Source organism: Culex pipiens, chromosome 3, assembly GCF_016801865.2.
Source record: "Culex pipiens pallens isolate TS chromosome 3, TS_CPP_V2, whole genome shotgun sequence".
NCBI lineage: Eukaryota > Metazoa > Arthropoda > Insecta > Diptera > Culicidae > Culex > Culex pipiens.
In genome coordinates, this window is record NC_068939.1 from 9,606,913 (window position 1) to 9,630,621 (window position 23,709).

At 33.3% G+C, this 23,709-nt stretch overlaps 1 protein-coding gene across 1 annotated transcript in view; it reads right to left on the minus strand.

Annotated features, from left to right (window-relative positions):
* The window catches only part of LOC120427216 (heparan sulfate 2-O-sulfotransferase pipe), a 308,534-nt gene extending 285,118 nt beyond the window's left edge, over positions 1–23,416 (minus strand). Inside the window, exons 1-2 of the mRNA XM_039592081.2 lie at positions 22,792–23,416; positions 16,489–16,791 (exon numbers count right to left, since the gene is read on the minus strand). Coding sequence (XP_039448015.2) covers positions 16,489–16,532 — 44 coding nt within the window. The 5' untranslated portion in view covers positions 16,533–16,791; positions 22,792–23,416. The remainder of the gene's footprint in view (positions 1–16,488; positions 16,792–22,791) is intronic.
* Positions 23,417–23,709: the final 293 nt, after the last annotated feature.

Here is a 23,709-nt window from a genome sequence, read left to right on the forward strand (position 1 = left end):
ATGGAAGTAGCGCACCGTGCAGACCAAACCGTAAGAAACTTGGGTTTTCCATACATTTTTTTGATTTTTCCCATACAAACTTCACCTCCGAGTATCAATGGGTAAATGATGACCGATTTTGCTCATATTTGTTCCAGAGTCCTAAAATAGCTCAAGGAACAATATTCAGCTTGTGGAGCGAGGATTTGAGAAAAAGTCCCATATTCTGGGCACCCTAGTGTAGCTATATGTTTTGGAAAAAAATGATGATTTAAAAAAATTGTTTAAAAAATCCAATACCACCTTTTGACTTCATTTAGTGCTGTAATCTGAAATATTTTTAAATTTTCTAAAGTATTTTAGTACAAACATTATTTAAAGCTTTTGTCACCACCTCCCTTTAAAGTCGGCCCGAAAAATAAAAGGGATTGGTTTAAATTTTGAGTGGAAATTTAAGTGCAATCATCTGAAATTAGTTTTAAATGCATTCCCCTGCGTGTGTTGTCATGTTGAATCCGCAAAAAAATATATTTTTTTCGCAAACATTTTAATTTTTTGTCAAATCTTACATTTTTGGAAATCTAATGGAAAATTCTGGCTTTTAATTTCAATTATTGTATTATTATTTTTTTCCTTGCTTTTAATGAAATAAAATTACTTACATTAATACATCTGTATATTTTTTAAACAAAAAAACAATTTTCATCAAAATCTTGTAAAATTAGATTTTATTGTATTAAAAACGGCTAATTAAAAATACATTTCTTCGTAATGGCGCTTACGTCACATAATCAAATCAATGAAAACTTTCAATTTTGCTTGTAAATTGTTGTCATAAAACAATGCAAAAGGTTTGGAATCATATCAAATGCTGGCAGTAGCTGAAACAGTGGTGTAAGTGATAAAATTGAGTTTTCATAGGGAATTTTGAAAATTCGCCATTTTTATTTTACTAAAATGGCTGTATCTTGGCACTGAAGTGACAAAAACAAATTGTTAAAAAGCAAAATTGTTCATAAAATGGTTACCTACATGATGATGGTATTGGTTTGGTTGCATGTTTTTTAGATGGATTTTTGAGATAAATTCGTAAAAATGTCATGCAAAAAAAAACATTTTTTTCCATTTTTAACAGTTGCCAATGAAAAATGTTTACTTCCTGGATCAATATGAATACAGAACATTATTTTGTAGGACTCCTAACTATGATTTAAAGTGAAATACGGGACGATTTGAATGCATTTTTCATGTTTTTAGAATAAAATATGACATTTTGTATGAAAACAGAGCATTTTTCTGTAAATCGCAACGATTTTTGTGAATTTTTTGTTGTATGAAAAAAAAAAGCCCGAAGGTTTCCACTAGATCGATTTTTTGGGACACACTAATGTTCATGTATTTTGTCAATCAAGCGCAAGTGCTGAAAAGTAGAACTTTCAGCATTTATTTTGAAAAATGTTACTTTTCGATTCTTAGGCTTTTTCGTCGTTTACGGTGAAAGGAAAAAATATTTTCAAATATGGGCATTACTTTAAAAAATTGAAAAACTGTAACCATTAAAAAAAAACTCAAAAATAGCAGTTAACACAAAAAGTTAACATATTATCTACCTTGCTTGGATTTCTGAAAACTCACTGCTTTTTGAAAAAGGTAAGCTAATGATTTTTAGTCCTTACCGGAATTTTCTTAAAAAATGGCTTTTGGCTCCACTTGAACTTATTACAAAAATAGAGAATGGTTTTTTTTAATGTGATTTTAGAAATGCCGTATACATCAACTCGAATAGGGAATGGGACTGAACTATTTTGTCTAGTAAAATATAAAATGCATAACTAGATTTTTAAAGTAATTAGTTTTTATGAGAAATTCCAAATGAATGTCTAAAAAAATAAATTCGCAGTCAATTGCTAATATTAAATAACTCTGTTTTGGATTAAAAGTTGTATAAATATAAAGTATAAATACGAACCAACCTAATGTTTCAACCCTACAAAATCCTTACCATCCAAAAAAAAAGCAGTAACTTTGCCGTCATAATCATAATCACGATTTGGTTGCACTTTTTTTTATAACTCCCTCCCCTTTTCCGGTGATGGATTTATTTCGCAGAGTTGGACTTTTCTTCCCTCCTCCCCATGTCCCCGGAGATCCCTGGGAAGTCTCGCGCGGAATCAAATCGACGGACCCCGAAAAGACCGGCCAAATGACGAACGGCCGGAAAATGATTGTTAATTATTCATGGAATCGTTATTATATTCTGGGTTTGCTCGCGCTTCTCGCAGAGCCATTTGCTTTGGCTGGGTTTAGCGTCTGAAAAGGGGCAGAAAGAAGTGGTTGGACGGATGTCTTGCTTGAGATTTGGAAGGATTTTCTAGATTTTTTTCTTAATCAAAATAACGGAATCTAAAAACAAATTAAATCATATAACTATAAAAAAACACTTAAAAAAATTACGCTATACGTCTCTATGACAAATTATTCCAGAATTGATGGCGCCCGGAACGTGCTTCAAAAAGATTGGTGTGCGTTTTTCCGGCGAAGGAGAAAACCGATTTTGACTTAGTGGATCAATTTTCTTGGAATGAAAAACTGTGGAAAAGGGTGTAATCAGCAAAGAACTTTTGACTAATAGTCCACGGAATTAATTAGTGACTTGGTGTGTAGACAAAGTGTGATGAGGTATTAGCATGCTAGGAATTAGTAATTGGCCGGAGTTCAGGATTCGTAGAAGAAAATAATCGAATAATCGTGATCAAGTTTTGAAATAAAATAACGACAAATGCAATAAGTTTAACTACGTCCCCCATAAAACCACTCTTCGTGAAATCTCGCCAAAATATCGCTCGTCAATCATTCCAAACAATTGAGGCCCCATTCATGTCACCCAACGTCACTCAAGTTTCACGACATTTTCCCTCTCTCTCTCTCAACAAGAAACCAACCTGCCAACTTGACGCAACTGTCAATATAATTTGTCCGATTTTATTGTCAATTTGCTCCGATGTCGCCGCCGACCGGCCTCTAATGCGTGCAACCATAAAATACGCCACCAAACTTTGAATAGATCACACCGCAACCAAAAGCTAACGAAACTAACGAGAGTCGCCGCCGCTTCGTTAGTGGCCACTTTGCGTTGGTTTTTCGCAAAAAGTCAGTTCCACTTGACTGCACCCCGGGCCGGGCCCGACGTCGGAACCCGGAACCGGGCTGCAATTTTTCCATTTCCACGATTTCTTCTGGAAGTCGAACGGCGGGAGGTCCGCCCATGCTGTCGGCGGCGGCGGCGTCACTTCTCGGGTTGACCTCAACCGGGCGCCCTGACCATGCCAAACACAATGGGGAAACTGCTCGGGGGAGAGGGGGATATGGAGTGGGGTGGAGTTAGTTTTATGTTTCCGGTTGAAATTGAAAACCGCCACCCAAACGCCTTGACTTTTACTTTCACGAACGCGACGACGACGCAGCGCGATCTGAAACTGATTGAGAGGCATTTTGCGAGCATTGTTAGAAGAACTCTGGGGTGCGCGAAAATGTCATGAGTGTGAAAGAATTGTTGTTTTTTGCCAGAAACAAATATATGCAAAGTAATCTTGCAAAGTTACAAAAACACTTATTTCTAAATTAATTTTTTAGCCCTAAATGAAAAAAATTACCACTTCAATTTTTTGCATAATCGAAAGGACACGGAAAGGATATCCTTCGCCAAAATGCGATAAAAAGTCGCTCATTTTCGATCTTTTCGAAAAAAAATATTTTGAAAATTTTTTGAACCAAGACCCTTTTGAAATGTTAATCTTGATTAAATTTTTTTGAAAATATTGTTTTCGAAAAGATCGGAAAATTTTACGAATGTTTTATGTTTTAACATTGTAAATCGGACCATTAGCTGCTGAGACATTGACGTTAGAAAATAGTGGGTTGTTTAGGTGAGACTTAGAAAACATAAATTTTCCTGTTTTTAAACCTTTGCATGGCAATATCTCAGCAACTAAGGGTCGTATCAACAAAGTTCATAAAAGTAAAATATAGAGATTTTTCTAAGCTTTTAATTTTTTTTTCAAAATTGGGCAAACATGGGCACTAATTAAAAAAAATAAAAAAAACTTACCTAAAAATGGCTATAACTTGAAAACGGTGCACTTTATCAAAATTTCACTTCAGTACTTTTTGATTGCAAATTCGATTTTACATCGAAAAATTTAGTTGAAAAATGTTTGCGATCAATATTCGATTTAAAAAAAAAACAGTATGGATTCAAAAATTCATAAATCGGTCTAAGATTTTTTGCCCATTCTGGAAATTTCTGAAAAGTTGGCATTTGATGTCCTCTAAAACATATCAGAAAAAAAAAAAGTGTTTTTTTGAAAATTAAGATTACGTGTGAGTTGGTAGAGAATTACCCATATATTAAAGCAAGTCTCAGAAACCCTACAACCAAATTATCACAATACATTCAAGAATGTTAATGAGTAAAGTTAAATGTCCCCTTAGAGTCGGTTGTCCGTAATATCATCATCTTTCTGTTATAACCCGTTGATCTGTGAATTCTCAATCCAAACTTAATCTCTTAAAATTATTTAAAAAATGAATTAAAATCTAAGTCTTTTTTCAATTGAAAAATGAAAATTTGTTTTATTCTTTTCGTCTATTAAAAGTATATTTATTTTTAAACCAGCACGTGTCAACATAAAATAAATCATAAAGTCAATTATTCCAAATTGGCCCACTAAATCAACATAGATTGACAACATAATAACAACCCCAAAACAGTCCATTCTGCACGCCAATCCGTTCCGATTCCGTTCATTGACACTTTTCGCCCACTTTCGTGCCCTGTCTAATGCTAATCAGTCCAACCAACATGCCATCGTGGAAACAACACAAACCAACGCTCAACCATGTAGATCACCGCAAAAACCATACATCCATGTCCTGTCTGGCCCGTCTGTTTTCCTCGCTTCTGAATTGCATAACTTAAGCCGGCCTTGCCAATAATCATCAAGTGTATCAACAGTCGATTACAAAATAACACTTTCGTTCGTGTGCAACAAAAAAAAAAGTGGTTCCCTCCGTCAGATCATTAACCCTTTCGCCGAGGTTCGCGTGGCTCCGCTGCTGCTGCCAGGGGAGAGAGAGAGATTTGGACGGACAAAAAGCCGGCACGGCTGTCGAGAGACTTCAATCAACAGGGCTTGCCTACCTTTTCTTGGCGGGTGTTTTGTGTACAGGAAAAGCCCTCTGTTGCACATTTTTCAACTCTGTACCTACTACAATGCTTACAGTGAGAAGTTTAAAAAAAAACATATCAGCTGGCAACCGAACAAAATAAAATACACGTGGAACAGACGGACGAACCTTCCCAATTTGGTCAGGGCACCAAGAAATGTGGTCGCGGTTGTTTTATCTTGTCTCAACTTTATTTTTTCTACTCGTTCAAAATACAACAAAAATAACTCAAATTGAAACAAATTGCCGATTTCGCCTCAAGTTAAGGGTTGAGGTCCTCCGCCAGCAAATTGACTCATGGCAACAAGACGGTGTGTTTAAAAAAAAGCTTACCGATATTGCCTGTAGATATAAACCAACCCTCAAGTAAAACTGCAGAAAATGCGATTTTTTGGCTTACTATTTTGCATTCTTCCCGTGCGCGTACGCTATCGCCCGTTTTGTTGTGTTTTGTTGGTTTGTTTGTTTTGCTTGTTTTATGTGCAGCTTTGTTGTTTTTTTGTTGTTTCTTACTCCAACGTTTCACGGTTTTGCCCGCGTTGGCTGAATTTTATTTGGGTGTGAACTGGTTTTCCACGCCGTTTTTTCAGAAACCGCTCTGCACTCCAAGTGCACTCATATAGCTCAAAAAGCATTGCAAATTGCGGCTTTCTGGTAACAGCATTAACCGGTATATCAGCGATGCGAGGTCACACCCTGCCACAATCACTTTCTGACACGGGATAAAGGTTCTGAAAACGGGACCAGTCATAATTTCAGAAACTGGTTTGGTACTGGTTAGCTAGATTACGTGATCCAGTTGAGCCTTTCAATTACGATTTCGACAAATTATGTCACTTTTATGTTGTAATTCAGTTCTTTTTAAATAAATTGATGACCATATTATTGGATCATTTGATCATTTGATCAATTGATCATTTGATCATTTGATCATTTGATCATTTGATCATTTGATCATTTAACATTCGATCATCAAATGATTCAAAAAAATTAATTCGTAATCGATTAAATCCCGCTCAAATTGTGCAATCGAGCACGTGCGCTGCATCCGATACAAAAAATACAATACCCACCACAATCCTCTAAGGAAGGCACATCCAGTAGCACAGACATCGATTAACCTCAAAACAAACGACGTAACGGTCGTTAAGGCCCACCGCACAGGTAAGATTCGAACGCTTTTCCCCGCATTTCAATGCTCTGCTTCTCGCGGCGGTGGTGGCGTTCATCATCATCGTGCATACGGTTTGGGCTATCAAAACAATTTGATCGCAGATTAGGCGGTTAAGGAGGAGCAGAAGGTGAGCGAATTCAATAAACTGCTTTTGGTTTGAACTTTTTTTCTATTGCCTTCGCGCATGGCATGACTTTTGACCAAGAGAGCTCTCAGGTATGAGTTCCCTTCGCCAAATTTGAATTCGAAAATTGATTGATCTTTGTTTGTTTTCTTGTTATTAAACGAACTTAAAAAAATCAATTGTTCACAGCATTATTTTGTATGTTTTGAAAAACCTAAAACAAAATCATCAAATAGCAACAAGCAATTCCTGCAGCTCTGATCAAACAAGAGACAAAAGACTTTTCAATGACCTTTTGGTTCGTCATTGAGTAAGGTCAAGTGCATTTAGTGAAAGAGCTTAGTGACTGGTATGGTTGCATGTGCTCTCACTTTACCCTCTAGCGGTTCGATCTACCTGGGTTCATTTGTTTTGTGCTGAAGTCTTTTTGAACGAGTTGTATGTTTTTACTAGTTTAGAGTAAGGCCATCCTTTAACCACCTGGATATTTTTTTTAAATTTTAGACCTTTCCGGTGAATCCGGTGAATATTTTCAAAAATTGGGTCAGATAAGGCCAAAGCAGCATTTTAAAGTTTCATACGACTTTTTTAACATAAGACTTGATTGTTACACCCAAAATTCAGAGTCGAGATAATCGTTCTCTCAAAATTTATTGAGAGCTCAACTCACACCATCATAACAAATGAGTTCATTCGTTAGTTGAATCAATAAATCTCTAACAAGTGTCATACATCGACTTCTGACTTCTCCTTGGTCACCAAGCTGTGGTGGCCGAGGCAGCTAAGTCATTGGATTGGTTTGTCAAAGGTCTCTGGTTCGATTCCCGTTGTCGACATTTTTGGTTTTTTGTTTGACGGATGAACTTTTTTTGCAAATGAACCTCGAGAGAATAGTTCTATCGCCCATCTCGAGCTGTGTTCTCTGCGTCCGTGAATGGTACCACCATTCTCTCGGACTAGCGCTGCCAGTTTTGGGTGTAGTACTCAACCTACTTGTCCTCAAAGTCCAATTAATAACTTTTCATTAGCAACTAATGATGCTAAAATTGGTTGAAATTACGAGGAGTTATTTATTTTCAAGCACTTGTTATTTGAATTTTATTGAGACTTGGCTAGGACGACCCCAATGGAGAAATAGAAAAAAATGTATCTTATTATTTTCCATTTTAGAATTGAGCAATTTTCTACAAAATCTATGATCAAAGGAGCTTTTTTGTGTCATTGGTTCACCCATACAAGTCTCCATACAATTTTGGCGGGTGTCCATACAAAAATGGTTTGTAAAAATATTCAAACAGCTGTAACTTTTGAGTGAACTTTCTGATCAATTTGGTGTCTTCGGCAAAGTTGTAGGTATTATTTTTCTCACAAAAACTCAATTTCCCAATTTTTTTTTTATTTTTGAGATTTTTTTATATGTTTTAGTGGACAAAACCCGCAACTTTTGAGCCATATAGAAGTATGGTCAAAAAACTTGCAGCAGAGTCATGATTTTTTGAAAAAATAGTGATTTTTGGAAAAAAAAATCGAAGTTTCATGCAAAAACAATTTTGACATTATTTTTTAATGCAAAATTGAATTTTCAATCGAAAAGTACTTTACAGATTTTTCGATAATGGGCTCTATTTTCATGATGAGCAATTCCAGCTCAAATCAGGAATTTTTCTGGTACTTTTGTACCCGACCCTCTCCGATTTCAATGAAACATTTTAGACATGTTATCCTAGGCCTATATAAGCCATTTTTGTGTATATGGAGCCAATAGTACTCGAAAATAACATTTGAGAAGGGCGTATGGTATTTAAATATTTTTGTATTTTGCAATTTAAAAATTACTGTATCTCGAAGCCATTGCGTCGTATCAAAAAGTGGTCAAAGACAAACTTGTAGGAAATTGGGCGGGCTTTCTGAAAAAAATACACTGAAACAAAAATACACGCCACTTCCATGAGATTTTTTGATTTTTAAGTCTTAAACTTAAATTTAAAGGTGTTGTCACGATTTTTTTTTGTTCAAAATTTTTGAGGAAATAGCCAAAGATGTTACCAAAAGACTGACGAAAAATGCAGGATGGTATGTCTCTCCTAAAAAAATACAAAAATCATTTACTAAAACTGTTTTTTTGAAAAGTGGTCTAAACGTCAAAATTTTCAAAAACCCATAGTGGGAATCGATTTCCCAGACAATCTTACATAAAAGTCTCCATATTGACCATTGTCCTATGTCCAATCCTTGGGAAGATACAGCGTTTTTAAAAATAAAAATGAAGAAAAAATTGGTTTTTTGGTGGTTTTTGGCAATTTCTATATGACAAACTTGGTTTTTCAGTCTCGTTAATATTTTTACCGGAAAGCTCGTCCAATTTCCCATAAGTTGGCCTTTGACAGCTTTTTGATTTGACTCGTTTTGATATTTACGTAAGCTAATTTACTATCCAGGTTTCTACCACACTGAAAAAAATATTCCCTTTTCAGTTATTAACAATGAAATTAAGCTTATAACTGTAAGCCCTTACATCCAATTGAAATGCTGTCAAAGGCAAACTTATGGGAAATTGGACGAGCTTTCCGGTAAAAATATTAACGAGACTGAAAAACCAAGTCTGTCATATAGAAATTGCCAAAAACCACCAAAAAATCTATTTTTTCATCATTTTTATTTTCAAAACCGCTGTATCTTCCCAAGGACTGGACATAGGACAACGGTCAATATGGAGACTTTTATGTAAAATTGTCTGGGAAATCGATTCCCACTATGGGTTTTTGAAAATTTTGACGTTTAGACCACTTTTCAAAAATACAGTTTTAGTAAATGATTTTTGTATTTTTTTAGGAGAGACATACCATTCTGCATTTTTCATCAGTCTTTTGGTAACATCATAGGCTATTTCCTCAAAAATTTTGAACGAAAAAAAATCGTGACAACACCTTTAAATTTAAGTTTTAGACTTAAAAATCAAAAAATCTCATAGAAGTGGCGTGTATTTTTGTTTCAGTGTATTTTTTTCAGAAAGCCCATCCAATTTCCTACAAGTTTGTCTTTGACCACTTTTTGATACGACGCAATGGCTTCGAGATACAGTAATTTTTAAATTGCAAAATACAAAAATATTTAAATACCATACGCCCTTCTCAAATGTTATTTTCGAGTACTATTGGCTCCATATACACAAAAATGGCTTATATAGGCCTAGGATAACATGTCTAAAAAGTTTCATTGAAATCGGAGAGGGTCGGGTACAAAAGTACCAGAAAAATTTCTGATTTGAGCTGGAATTGCTCAGATATAGCCATTGAAAGTTTGATTTTAGCGAAATAATTGCAGTTTTTCGATTTTAAAAAATAGTGACCATGAGTGATCATTTCTGAAAATATTCAGAAAATGTGCTATAAAATTTTCTTAGAGACATTGAAGATTGGACCTCTGGTTTATATATCAAAATTTTTGTAATTGTCTGCTCTACAACTTTGTAGAACATTGTTACACTCTAAGAAATACCATGTAAAGTTAGAAAAAGCACGAAATTTTAAAATGAAAAATTTTGTTCTAAATAAAAAAAATACCCTTCTGGGACATTATAGATTCGAAAAGTATATTTCATTTCCCTTTAAATGACATGTTCCAAAATTTTTTAACAGTCGAGTAACGGAAAATGGCAGATTTATTAAATCTTTTTTAGTGTATTTTTCGATGAAAAATACGTTTTTCCGGAATTCTGAGTACGCCATTAAATCGGGCGTCTAATTTTACATAAAAGTCCCTTTGACACCAAATTTCTATCTCATCACCGTTTCAGGCTGCAAATTATTGAAAAACACCTCTTTTTTCGCATATTCAAAAATGGAAGGGGTCATACCGCCCCTCCGTCACGAGATATCAAAAAACGGACCTCGGATTCGTGATCAGGGACAAACGTTACCCCTTAGGACAAAGTTTCACGCAAATCTAAGAAGGGTCGGGGAAACTTTTCCCGATTTCGTATGAGTTGGTGGAGAATTACCCATTATTATCTCTGTCAAATTTTCAAAACGATAGACATGAAACTTAAGCATTGTCCAATTCAAATGACACAATCAATTCCAAAAATAGCACTCACAATCCTAAACTCAAACCAAACGAGCTTTTTTAAAACTCACCCATAAAGCTTCCCCAAATCACCACAGCGAGCTTTCGCCGGATAAGACTCATCGCTGTCACTGTTTAGAACTCACTCATTCAGCATCAACTCGAATGACTCTGCCAGCGTAAAAAAAAACCCACCGAGATGACCCGTCCCGTCTTCCTCGACTAGCTCGATTTGTAGCATCAATTCCAAGAGAGCTGGTGCTATTTCCCGTTATCGCTTTCCATTACGATAACTTTTCCCTCGCAACTGACGACTTCAACGAGACGACTTTTGCCAACGACAGTAAACAAGCATTATGCTCTGGATTTTTCTTTTTTTTTCTCTCTGACGATAAATGTTTCAATTCGCAACTGAAAAGCCACCACCGAATCAAGATAAACTTGTTTTCCGGGGATTTACCTTATGTTTCCGATTTGCCAAAAAGGAAGAAAGAGGGATTTGTTCGAATGTTTCCTTTTTCCCCACTGCCTGACTTTGAACGGAACGGATAGTATTGAATCATCTATGAATCAATCAAGCGTTCAGTTTTTCCGAGGGCTTTTCGGTTCGAACAAGCCAAGACGACGAACATGGTGAGCTTTTTGTTGTTGTCTTTCAGTTCTTGTTCCATAGTTGATTGAGAGGAGCTTTGCCCTTCCGCCGCCATGTCCAGTCTATCCACAAGCCATTCAGACTTAGACCAACGAAAATAGACGCGTGACAATGCCGAACGCTTTTGCCTAACTAGTTTTTCGCTTTTCTCTTTCCGGTTGGTGGAAAACCGTTGAATGAGGTGAGGTTGGTTATTTGATTGAAATTTTATAAATTTCTTCAATAAGATTTTTTAGGCAATTTCAGAAATTCAAAGTTATTTTAAAAAAGGTTATTCGAAAGCAAATTTTGTGAAATTGTCAAATTGGTCATATTTGGAGAAATGACCCACTTTAGGCCAATCAAACACCCTTGAACGGTACTTCAGTGATTGGCGCACGCCAAACGCCGGGGCTCGCCAGTTGTGAGGCTGGGCTGTCCAAACCGAACTGAATGGGATCGTCAATAAAACTTTAATTGATCGATTTGAGCGCGTATTCAAGCGTGGATGACATCTTTTTACAAGTTCGGAATGCACCGTACTGGATATGAGACTCCGAGGGGTCCACCAATGTTTTTTTTTTCTAAAATATATTTTTGAGCTTGTTTTAAAACAAATTTACAAAAATTAAGTTTTTTTTTAACTTTTTAAGAAAAATCAAAATTGAACTCCTCAAAAATTGATCGCTGTCACCAAAAAAGTGTGCAAGTGTGTGCGAGCCCGGAAAGGGAAGAAAAATCGTTTCTATCATTTGTTCAATTTATTTACATTCAATTTAAATTTAACAACCTCATCCTATCGGGTTACAATCGCTGTCCCAACTCATTCCATCCACTGCTCCTGCTGATGTGGACATTTCGTCTGATTTTGCAATCTGTGTCGACCAGATTTTTTTTCTGCTCTTTTGCTCAAACTCTACTGGAATCCACTACCGGAATGTACTCAGCTTAAATCAATTTTAAATCAGTTAAATTTCGTGCACCAACAACCGCGCACAACCTGGCTGAGTTGGGAGGGGGAACGGGAGTGTTGAACTTTTTGTTGTTATTTCTGGTGAAAATTAAATTACAACCTGATCAACACGACCGGTCCGGATCTGGACAGCACGCGCCACAAATAGATAGAGGGGTTTGTTTTTTTTTTTTTGCTGTTCTTCCTACTGTGAATAAGCCAACTCAATGACTTCATCAGGGCGAGAAATTTGATCTAGGTGAAATGGTTTTGGGATACCTAATTTTATTAATTTGATTTTAATTCATGTTTAATTTAGGTTGGAAATATTTTTTGCAAATTCAAAATTCTTTTTTGGCTGGGTTGAACTGCATTAAAAAAAATCTTTAAGTGTTCGAAGATCTGCCAATTAAAATTAATGCTCAACAGCCCAATTCTTTTTTGATTATTTTAATTTTTCTCGCCATTTTGAGCATCATTTGTTCTCCAAAAATCTAAACTTCTCTTATTTTCTATATTCGTTATTTTTTCAATCTATTTTATATGCATTTATATTTTTTAGTTTTTGCATTGGTAGATTTTAAATATTTTTTTTAGATTTTTTGAGAATTTAAAAAAAAATTAAACTTAAACATTTAGCATTTAGAATATTAGTTCGAAACATGGCCAAAGTTGATGATTTTTTTTCAAAACTGTTGCAAATTTATACAGTTATGCCTCGGGAAGAATCGGGATGATGTCAGTTATCCAACGCAATTTAATTATAACATGAAAATTTTCACAGATGAACGTATTTTTCATACATTTTGAAAATGCTTTTTTTTCAAAAAATGCAAAGCAAATTATTGATTTTGCTATTTGGGTATCAAGTGATCGAGATTTTTTCATACATTTCGAAAGTAAAAACACAAATTTATGAAAATACTCAAAATTTTCTAAAAATTACGTATTTTCGAAAAATACTCAACATTTAAGTTTTTTACAATATGGGTATCAAATGGTTGAGATTTGTTCATCCTTTTCGACAGTTATAATATTTTTTGAGAAATACTTAAAAAAACAAAACTACATATTTTCAAAAAAAAAAATAATTGTGTTTTACATTAAGGGTTTTTTGTAAGCAATAATATTTTTTGTGAAGTACTCAAAATTTTCACAAAACTACCTTTTTTTTGAAAAAACAAAACAAAAATTTTGTTGACTTTTCAAAATGGGTATTGGGCATGATTGGGAATTTTTCATACATTTAGATAAATTTATTTTAAAAATACTCAAAATAATCAAATTACTTCGTACTTAAAAAAAACTCAAAATTCCAGTTTTTATTATATTGGTATCATATAATCGGAATTTAATTTGTTAATAAAAATTTGTAGTTTTGTGAAAATTTCGAGCTTTTTCAAAAAAATGTGTTATTACTTTTAAAATGTATGAAAAAATCCCGAGCATTTGATGCTCAGTGTATAAAAAACTTGAATATTCAGGTTTTTTTTTCGAAAATACGTAATTTTGTGGAAAGTTTTACTATTTTCAAAAAATGTTTTATAACTTTCAAAATGTACACAGCAAAAAATCCGATGGTAAAATTGCTACATATTTCAGGGTGTAAAATCACATAAAATTGCATAAAATAATGCAATATTTATTTTACACCCAGGCCTTTTATGAAAAACCCCGATCATTTGATACCAAAATTGTAAAAAAAAAAACTAAAAATTGTAGTATTTTTTCGAAAATACGTCGTTTTGTGACAAATTTGAGTATTTCTCAAAAAAATATTATGACTATCGAAATGTTTGGAAAAATTCCGATCATTTGATACCCATATTGTTAAAATACTTAAATTTGAGTATTTTTCAGAATATACGTAGTAATGTAAAAAATTTGACGTTTTTTTCACAAATTTATGTAAAAAAAAAATTACAAATTTATGTTATTACTTTCGAAATTCATGAAAAAATCCCGATCATTTTACCCGTATTGTACTTAATTTGTAGTATTTTTTTCGAAAATACGTAGTTTGGTGAATATTTTGAGTATTTCACAAAAAATTCTAAAGCGAGTTTATTTATTTTTAAACCTAAACATCGATACAAATACTTAAAAATGTCAAAATTTACTTTCTATGCAAAAATGTCTCCAACAAACTTTAACTAAAACGCAGCGATAGCCCAAAAAGCCATTTTAAATTTAAACATAGATTTTCAGATTTTAATTTCATATTTTTGCAATTTAGCTAAGTTTTACAACAAAAAAGTTAAAATACGGCTAGTTGAAAATTTTAAGGTGTAACAATAATACTTTTGAAGTAAATTTATCTAAATTTATGCGTGAAAAAATACTGCATAAAATCAAAATCAAATTTCACCAATTTTAGATGTAAAATAATAATTTTTTCTGACACAATATCAGTCTGAAAGTACATCATAAACTAAGTAATATTACACCAGCGAGATTACTTGTTTTGTTATGTGGTGACCCATTCTTTTAGGAAAAATAATAATAAAAGAGATAACTTTCCTTAAACTTGTCAACTTAGGCTTCATCCATAAGGTACGTCACGCTAAAATCAGCCAAAATTTTACCCCCTCCCCCCTTTGTCACGCTTTTCCTATACTTATAGCATGCAATGTCAAACTTACTCAGACCCCCCCTCCCCCCTAGAGCATGGCATACTATATGGATTTCGCCTTACTTTAAGTTTTACTGTTTACATTGAACTCTTAATAGAAATTTATATTTTATTTTTTATTAAGTTAAAATTATTGACTGGTTAAGCCATTTCCTTTTAAAAACAAGCCCCGGTGTCAAGGAAAATAATACATGCTCAAAAAACAAGAAATCTAAATTCCAACTTGTTTTCTAACAACAAAAAAAAAACGTTTGTAGATCACTAAAGCAAAGTGCAAAATAAAAAAAAGATTTATTTTCGATGTTGTATAGTTTGATTGTGAGATATGTTCCATATTTTTTGCAAATTTAATCTAAATTTATGTTAAAAAATATCAACAAAACATAAATAAAAAACTATAAAAATGCATCATTAATTTAATTTTGGCAATACATTTTGTTCTGTCCCTTTCTACGATGTATTCAATATTAATATGAATGTCTTCATTGTGTAATAAAACAAATATTATGTTATTTTATAGCCATGTAATTATACATTTTTAATCAAGGTATGGCAATAATTTATTTTTTTGTCTTTTTCTTTTTGAGAAAATTTTAAAGGGGAGAAATTATTTTTTTTAAATATGTAGTTTTTATTTAAAAATCTTAAAACACATCATAACTATTTTTCTAACTTGATTAGCATCCCTACTCATCTAACGCAATTTTATTTAAAAAAAAAATCAACAAACTAATTTAATTTACACCTATTTTGATTCGAGCGTCTCCAGCTGTCGTCGCGTGGAGCATTTCCTCGCCCACAAACAAGGTCTAATCCGGATGAAAAATTTAATTTTCCGATTGTAGAGCTATAAAAACAGCACGCCCTCAATAATATTGTAGGAACTTCGAATTAAAGCATTGCCACCATAAATTGATGGCATTTTTCGCACTCACTTAAAGTTGCCTCAAATTTGATTCGATTTTTTCTTCACTAACGTGGGAATCGTCTTCACTTTTCGGTGAGATAACACACTTAATAACGAGAAATGGCCCAGTGCAAAGCCTGTTTGATTGAAGCTAATTGGTTCAATCTCAACCGCCTCTCTCGTATTAGCTAATATCCGAACAAAAAAGGCATAAAATTAGCATCGAAAAGCGGCTCGCCTGGATTGTTGTGTGCCCTTTAAGCTACAATCCTACAATGAAAATGGGTAAAAGTTAATTATAAATGCTTACTTAGTCCACAATAGTTGATTACACTCACAGCCGAGCAAAAGGCTCAAATTTGGAAATAGGCAGGAAAAAACGGAAAGGTGTGTACACGCGAATCATCGTCGTTTGGAGCAAACGTGCATGAAAATTAAATCAGTTAACAAAAAGTGAACAAGTGAGGAAGAGAGTCGAAAACATAAACCCAAGTGTGTACGCGATTTAATCGGTGTGTGAGCAAATCAGAGTAACGATTTCATTTTCCCTACAAAACCCAACAAAAAGAAGAAGAAAAAAAGAAACACTTGAAAACGAAACTAGATAAACCACTTTTTCTTTCCCAGAGTTTGCCTTTGATGAGTCGGGAATTGAATTTTCGGGTTTTGAAAGAGCGGTGTGCCCGAGCCCTTGATGTGGTAGAATATCAACAGCAAAAAAAAAACGAGAACTCAATTTAAGATTGGAATCTTTTTGGGGTGTCACGAGGGAACACTTTTCAACGCCGGGACACTCACCTTTTTGGGAATGGCACCCTGCGATGTCTGAGCAGGACATCCATCGTCGGAGCTTTTCTTCGTTTTGATTCAACGTTGGCCCCCGAAACCTTACTTCACTCACACTTTTGCTATACGTTTTTTTTTTTTCGAGAAAATGGGAAAAGGAGAGCTCAGTGGTAATTGGAAGGGCAGATGAAATGTATCACCGGGATTTGGGGTTGGGAAAATGAGGCGGGAAAACACTCGCACAGATGGATGACAACTGGATTTCTTGTCAATTATGATGGCTTTACTTCAGAGCTGATGATGCTTCACGATGTTCTGAAAAAGGAGAAAAATATGGCAGATCAGAATTTTGTTTTTTTTTTGAGTAATTTGGAACATTTTTTTCCATGGATCATAAAGTTTCGGAAAACCAAGAAAAAATGGATGGTTGGGTTGAAAAGTCTAATAAGCAATCAATTTGTTTTCAAGTGGTTTAGAAGGAAGCGTATCGAGCTCAGGAAAAAATATTTTTAAATAGTTTTGATAAGGTGTCAATATTTTACGAATTTTCATATCAGACATATAAGAATATTATAAAATAGATGACACTCTAAAAAAATACCCACTTTTTTAATTAAAAATTTAATTTTGTAATCATTTTTAAAAATTCTCATTTTTGAATGTGAAAAAACATGTAACAAAATGCAATTTTTGAGCTATGATATTTAAAATTAATGTTATAGTGATGCCAATTTTCCAAAAAATAAAACATGATTTTCGAAAACTAGAAAGTAGTTAAATTACCTTTTTATCTTATTTCAAGTTTAAAATAAACTAAGCCTCTGCAGTGAGACTTAAATGCGTTGATTTTTTTAAATATAGGACCAAACAATCCCAAATCATTCATTTGATTACATCTATTCAATGATGCGGCTTTATGTCAAAGTTGTGTACAATGAAACTTTGAAGAATTAAAACAAAAACATAAATAGCATTTTTCTAATTATTTCTTAAATATCCACTTATAAAAGTTATGCGTTTTTGAGCAAGTAAGAATATTGATGAAATTGCTTATAATTCAACTACCGTAAAATGGGGTGACTTTGATAGGTTTGCGATTTTTACGCAAAATGAAGAGTACAATTAAAATACGTACGGAATGGTTTAAAATCATACTGAACGTGGTAGAGAAGTATTTAAAGTACCTCAAGAAAAAAAAAATTGTGTAAAATTTTGAAAAGTTTAAAAAGTAAGTTAACTATAATTAAGAAAATGTTGATGAAAGTAATTATTTTAAACTTCTCAAAGTGTCATGATTTTCTCAATCAACATGATATTGAATTGGAAAACGGAATACATTATCGGATTTTTAAATAAGTTTGAAAACAATAAATAATATGTGTTTTTGAAACACAATTAAAAAAGACCTCCAAATTTATAGGCAATTTCAGTTGAACCAATTTCATGTAAAATGTGCAAACTTGTGATTCATGCTTCAAACTCAGTATAAAATGCAATATAAATCGATAATTTTATAAACAAAACAAGTTTTAACAAATTTCAGAAAAAAAATCTGACTTTTTAACAATTTTACCTAAAATTTAAATGTGTTCCTAAAAAACTATATCAGCTACTTAAGTGATGGAACATTTAACGTTCAAATAAAGTTTGAACATCTTAAATATGATTTTAACAAGAAAAACTATGACTATCAAAGTCACCCCGGAATTTAAACTAAGAATTTTTAACGTAGTTATTTTTCTAAACACTATTGAAAAAAAAACTTTTTTCTTCAAAATAGTGCATGAACTTTGTGTGGCCTACCCCAGTACATGTTTTAAAAATAATAATCTTGAGAAAACCCTTACCTGTTGAAAAATATTCCAAAAACAAATTGAAATCCTATCAAAGTCACCCCGGTTTATGGTACTTGTTATTTTGAAAAATAAAAATAAGCCTTACATTTGTTTTATTTTAAACAAAAAAAATATTGTAATTTTTTTTTTAAATTTTAATTTAGTTTTTTTTCATGGAACTAAACAGTTTAAGATTCATTTATATTAAGAAAAATTGAAATCTATTTCAAAATTTCATTACGAATTCTAGATTGAGTAGATTTATGTTTGTACTTTAAATAAGTAAACTTTTTACAGACAAATTTACAAAATTTGTAAAAATTTAAAAGACATATGAGTAATTCTCGCTGAAAGTGGACCACTATTTACACAAGGTGCTCAAAAATCAAACGCAATGTACTTTTCCAATAGCTCCCACCAAGTTATGAATGAAACCATGTTTGGTTGGTTGAAATTGTCCTCACCTCGGCGCCACGAAGCTAAAACATTTTTTTAATTGGTAATTTTTTGACTTAGGCGCGCCTACAAAATTGCTAATAACTTTGCAAAACTTCAACGAACCCTTGATGTTTAGGGGTGTTTTGGAAAGGAAATGAGCGGAGCTTTCGAATGAACTTGTCAGAAAAATACCGTTCTATACATTTTTTAGCCACAAAACACCAATGTATTTTTAAAAGTCATTTTTGAAGGCCGGCGCCCCGTTTTATCGAAAAACTGACAAATCCATTCGAAAGCTGAGACGATTTCACATAAAGGACCAATAAATCTAAGGTGTATGTTCCTCCTATCTTTTTTAATCTAATTTTGATTCTGCGAGCACAGCGCTCCGTTCGTATTTCGGGCACCCAAAATGTTGCAATTTGCTTGCCTCATTTTAAGGTTTTGTCAAAAATTATAGGTGCTCACTTTTTAAATGATAGTTTATTGTCCAAGGATCAAAATGCACTTTCGATAATTGACCAATATTTATGTTTTTGGGTTCTTCCAGGCAATTTAGTGTCGAAAAATTGTTTTTTTTTACTTTTTTTGTAAAATGCTCACTTACAATTGGGTGGACTTTTTTTCAGTAGAACTAATGAATGTAGCATGTAGGAAATTTCACTACAAACATTTTTCTCTAAAAGAAAACGTAATTTCGATACTCCAGTGCCAAGATGTTTTAGTTTTAGTGAGAAAAAAAAGTGCCAATTTTACAAATTTCTCAGAATTAACAAGCACGGCCTATTATTTACATGCGGCATATGTTTTGGAGGCCAGAGTATGGTTTCTTATAGTTATTTTGGTCGCTGAATTCGGATCTGGAATCAAATTTCAGATAAACAGCGAACAGTGATATTTTAGTCACGCTAAAATATTATTTGCGTGCATTCCCCATAGCCACTTAGGGATCGGCAGCCGAAGCCGCTAACCACCGCGCCACGAGGCCTTTCAAAACTATTAGAAGTTGAAAAAAACATTCTCCATAAAAAAAATCCGTGAGTAAAATATCAATTAAAGGTGAGCGAAAGATGAAATATGACCGAATTCACTAGCAATTAAAATTACAGCATAATAGCGCAAATAACTTTTGGGCGTGGCTCCAAACTTAACAGTTAATCTTAAATTTGATCCCAGATCCGAATTCAGCGACCAAAATAACTATAAGAAACCATACTCTGGCCTCCAAAACATATGCCGCATGTAAATAATAGGCCGTGCTTGTTGATTCCGAGAAATTTGTAAAATTGGCACTTTTTTTTCTCACTGAAACTAAAATATCTTGGCACTGGAGTATCGAAATTACGTTTTCTTTTAGAGAAAAATGTTCGTAGTGAAATTTCCTACATGCTACATTCATTAGTTCTACTGAAAAAAAAGTCCACCCAATTGTAAGTGAGCATTTTACAAAAAAAAAGTAAAAAAAAACAATTTTTCGACATTAAATTGCCTGGAAGAACCCAAAAACATAAATATTGGTCAATTATCGAAAGTGCATTTTGATCCTTGGACAATAAACTATCATTTAAAAAGTGAGCACCTATAATTTTTGACAAAACCTTAAAATGAGGCAAGCAAATTGCAACATTTTGGGTGCCCGAAATACGAACGGAGCGCTGTGCTCGCAGAATCAAAATTAGATTAAAAAAGATAGGAGGAACATACACCTTAGATTTATTGGTCCTTTATGTGAAATCGTCTCAGCTTTCGAATGGATTTGTCAGTTTTTCGATAAAACGGGGCGCCGGCCTTCAAAAATGACTTTTAAAAATACATTGGTGTTTTGTGGCTAAAAAATGTATAGAACGGTATTTTTCTGACAAGTTCATTCGAAAGCTCCGCTCATTTCCTTTCCAAAACACCCCTAAACATCAAGGGTTCGTTGAAGTTTTGCAAAGTTATTAGCAATTTTGTAGACGCGCCTAAGTCAAAAAATTACCGATTAAAAATAATGTTTTAGCTTCGTGGCGCCGAGGTGAGGACAAATTTAACCAACCAAACATGGTTTCATTCATAACTTGGTGGAAGCTATTGGAAAAGTACATTGCTTTTGATTTTTGAGCACCTTGTGTAAATAGTGGTCCACTTTCAGCGAGAATTACTCATATGCATAATCAGGAAAAACACTTTTTCATGAATTCATTACCATTTTGACGGTCATACAAAAAAGCATGAGATGTTTTGAAAATCTGGATCTTGAGAAGGGAATTTCAGATCAATTTGGTGTCCTCGTCAAAGTTGTTAGATCTGATTAGAAATTTTAAGAAAAAAAAAATTGAGCTCGGAAATAAAAAAGTTCTCGATTTTTTTTATTGATTTTTATCACTTTAAATCAAGTTCACAAAATTTCTATTTATTTTTTTTAATTTCGAGGATAAAAAGCATATTTTGCGTTAGAATTCAGGACGGAAATAAAAAAAAACTTTTTGGGCAAAAAAAAAACAAAATCTTTATTATAGAAATAAAAATCATTTATTTGTGCAAAATCAAATTTGCCATCCATTGTGCTCAGTTTTCAAGTTACAGGGATTTTCAAGTAATTTTTTTCGAAAAAAAATAGTTTTTCGCTATTAAAAGTAAAAATTTATCAGTTTTTTTTTGCAATTTAATAATTCTACATGAAGTTATAACACTGCCGAAAATATATTTGGAAAATTGAAGAAAAATCCTACACTTTATTTTTGAACTTAGTTCCGTAACTGTTGGTTGATAAGATACAGCCGTTCAAAGTTTGATTTTATATGAAAAGTGCGTTTTTCTCAGTATTCGATTTTCAATGTAGAAAGATGTAGAAAGCTTTTTCTGCTCTTTTCTGTAAATTTTTTTTAGAACATTTAGAAAAAATCTTCAAAAGTGATTTTTGCCCTTTCAAAAGGTTTCTCTTTCTTAAAATTTTGAAATGTTTTTAATTGAAAAAAGAAGAAAATTTCACAAGAGCCATAGTTTATAATATTCAAAATTGAACCAATAGTTTCTAAAATATCACAGGTAGACAAATTAGGGCTTATTAGAGAAACTGCGAAAAACTATTTGTTCATAAAATTTTAACTTCAAGAGACTGTATCTTAGCAAACAACAGTCCAATTAACATAGAAAAATTGTATGAAATTTCCTCAGCTTTTCGAGAATTTGTTTTTGCTGTGGAGCTTTTCCTTCATTATATATTTTTTGTTGTTAAAAACTAAACATTTTTTGAAAAGCTTCACCTTAAAATCTCCATAACATGAAAACGGTGCAATTTATCAAAATATGTGCTCAGTCATTTTAGATTATCAATTTTATATTGAATCTTTAAATGTTTTGAAAAATTTACCTTGACAATATTTTTGTGTTTTTTTTTTCTAGATAAAATTTTTTAATCAAAAATTCATATCTCCGGTACAAGATTTTGCACCTTACTAAAGTCTGCAAAAAAAAAATCATTTCAAGTCCCCTTAAATTATTTAAAAAAATCGAGAGTTAAAAAAGTTTTTTTTTAAATTAAAATAGTTAAAAAAGTTTTTTAAAATTTTAATTAATTTTTTAAATTAAAAATTCGAATAACTAATTCGGGAATTTTTCTTTTGTTCTTTTTTCCTGAAAAGCCTTTCAACTTTGCCGAAAACACAACCCTCTCAATATACAGATTCTTCAATATTCATATGCCCATACAATGGCCAGGCCACACAATTGTGTGTAAAAACTAAAGATGCAAAATGGCTTCGTTTGACACAGGGAATGCATGGACTAAGTTTCACTAAAATTACAAAACGTAAAAAATGGCGTAATTCTCGAGAATTACTCAGCAGCCATTTAAAAAGTCAAACCAAGTCAAGTTTTTTATGGTTTTTGGTGATCTAAAATTGGCTCAAAAGTATAACCCTAAGAAGTTGCAATTTTTGGCGTTATTATTGTTGATTTGATCTTTGATCAAAATATTTGTAACATGAAAAATCAAACAAAGTTTTTTTAATGTAAGAAAATCAAAATAAATAATAAATTAACCTAAAGAATAAATACTAACCTTTTTATCACAAAATCCTTGAACACAACACGCGTACTTGAAACATAAACCAATTGCTCAACTTCACATAGCAAAAATCACCACCACTTTTCGCTCAACGGCAAACTTTTCCAAACACTAATCCAGCAAAATCATCACACTTTGGCAGGCACTTTTGATAGGCTTTGGGGCCCAGGATCACCAACGAAGGTAAATTCTCACCAAAAAAAATACTTCACTTCTTTTCGTCACTTCGTGGGAACTGGCCCGCTCACGTCTCACGTCTCAAATTGAATTTTCCTGCACAAACTTATTTTTGGCCGTTTCGGTTCAATTTTTGGCCCACCCACAATATCCGTGACTTTGGGTGATGTTTTCCGATTTTTCTCACGAAATTACTTAAAATGTTGTAATTTGGCTTGCACTTGAAGCGAGTGCCTTTGCAGTGGAAACACGACTCGAAAAACTTTTCGAAAAAAACTTCTTTTCTTCGCTACGCAAAACCAGAACGCAACGCGAAACGTGCACGAAAACTTGGAAAAATTAAGCACAAAGTTTCAACCGAAAACGACGAACGACAACGAACTCGCGACGCGGCGCTTCTGCTGGCAGACCCCCAACTAATGGTATTAACGTTCGCGACTTAACTAAAACTGTTTACGGTAATTTCGTGTTATTTTTTTTCTGCAAACTCTGCCGGAGCCTATGCCGCTCAAAGCTTCTGCAGTGGAGCCCACTCAGCTGAGCCGGTGCGATGGGGGAGAGCAAAGCTGAATGGAGAGAGAGAAACTGGAGAGAAGCGGATCCCCTCTCCACAAAGTGTGCGCGGCTCAATGCAACACAGTCAGTGAGAGAGTTTTAAAAAATGGTCAAAAATTGTATTTTTGTGGTTGTAACATTATGAGTACTTCAGATTGTTTAACTTTTTCTACAAAACCG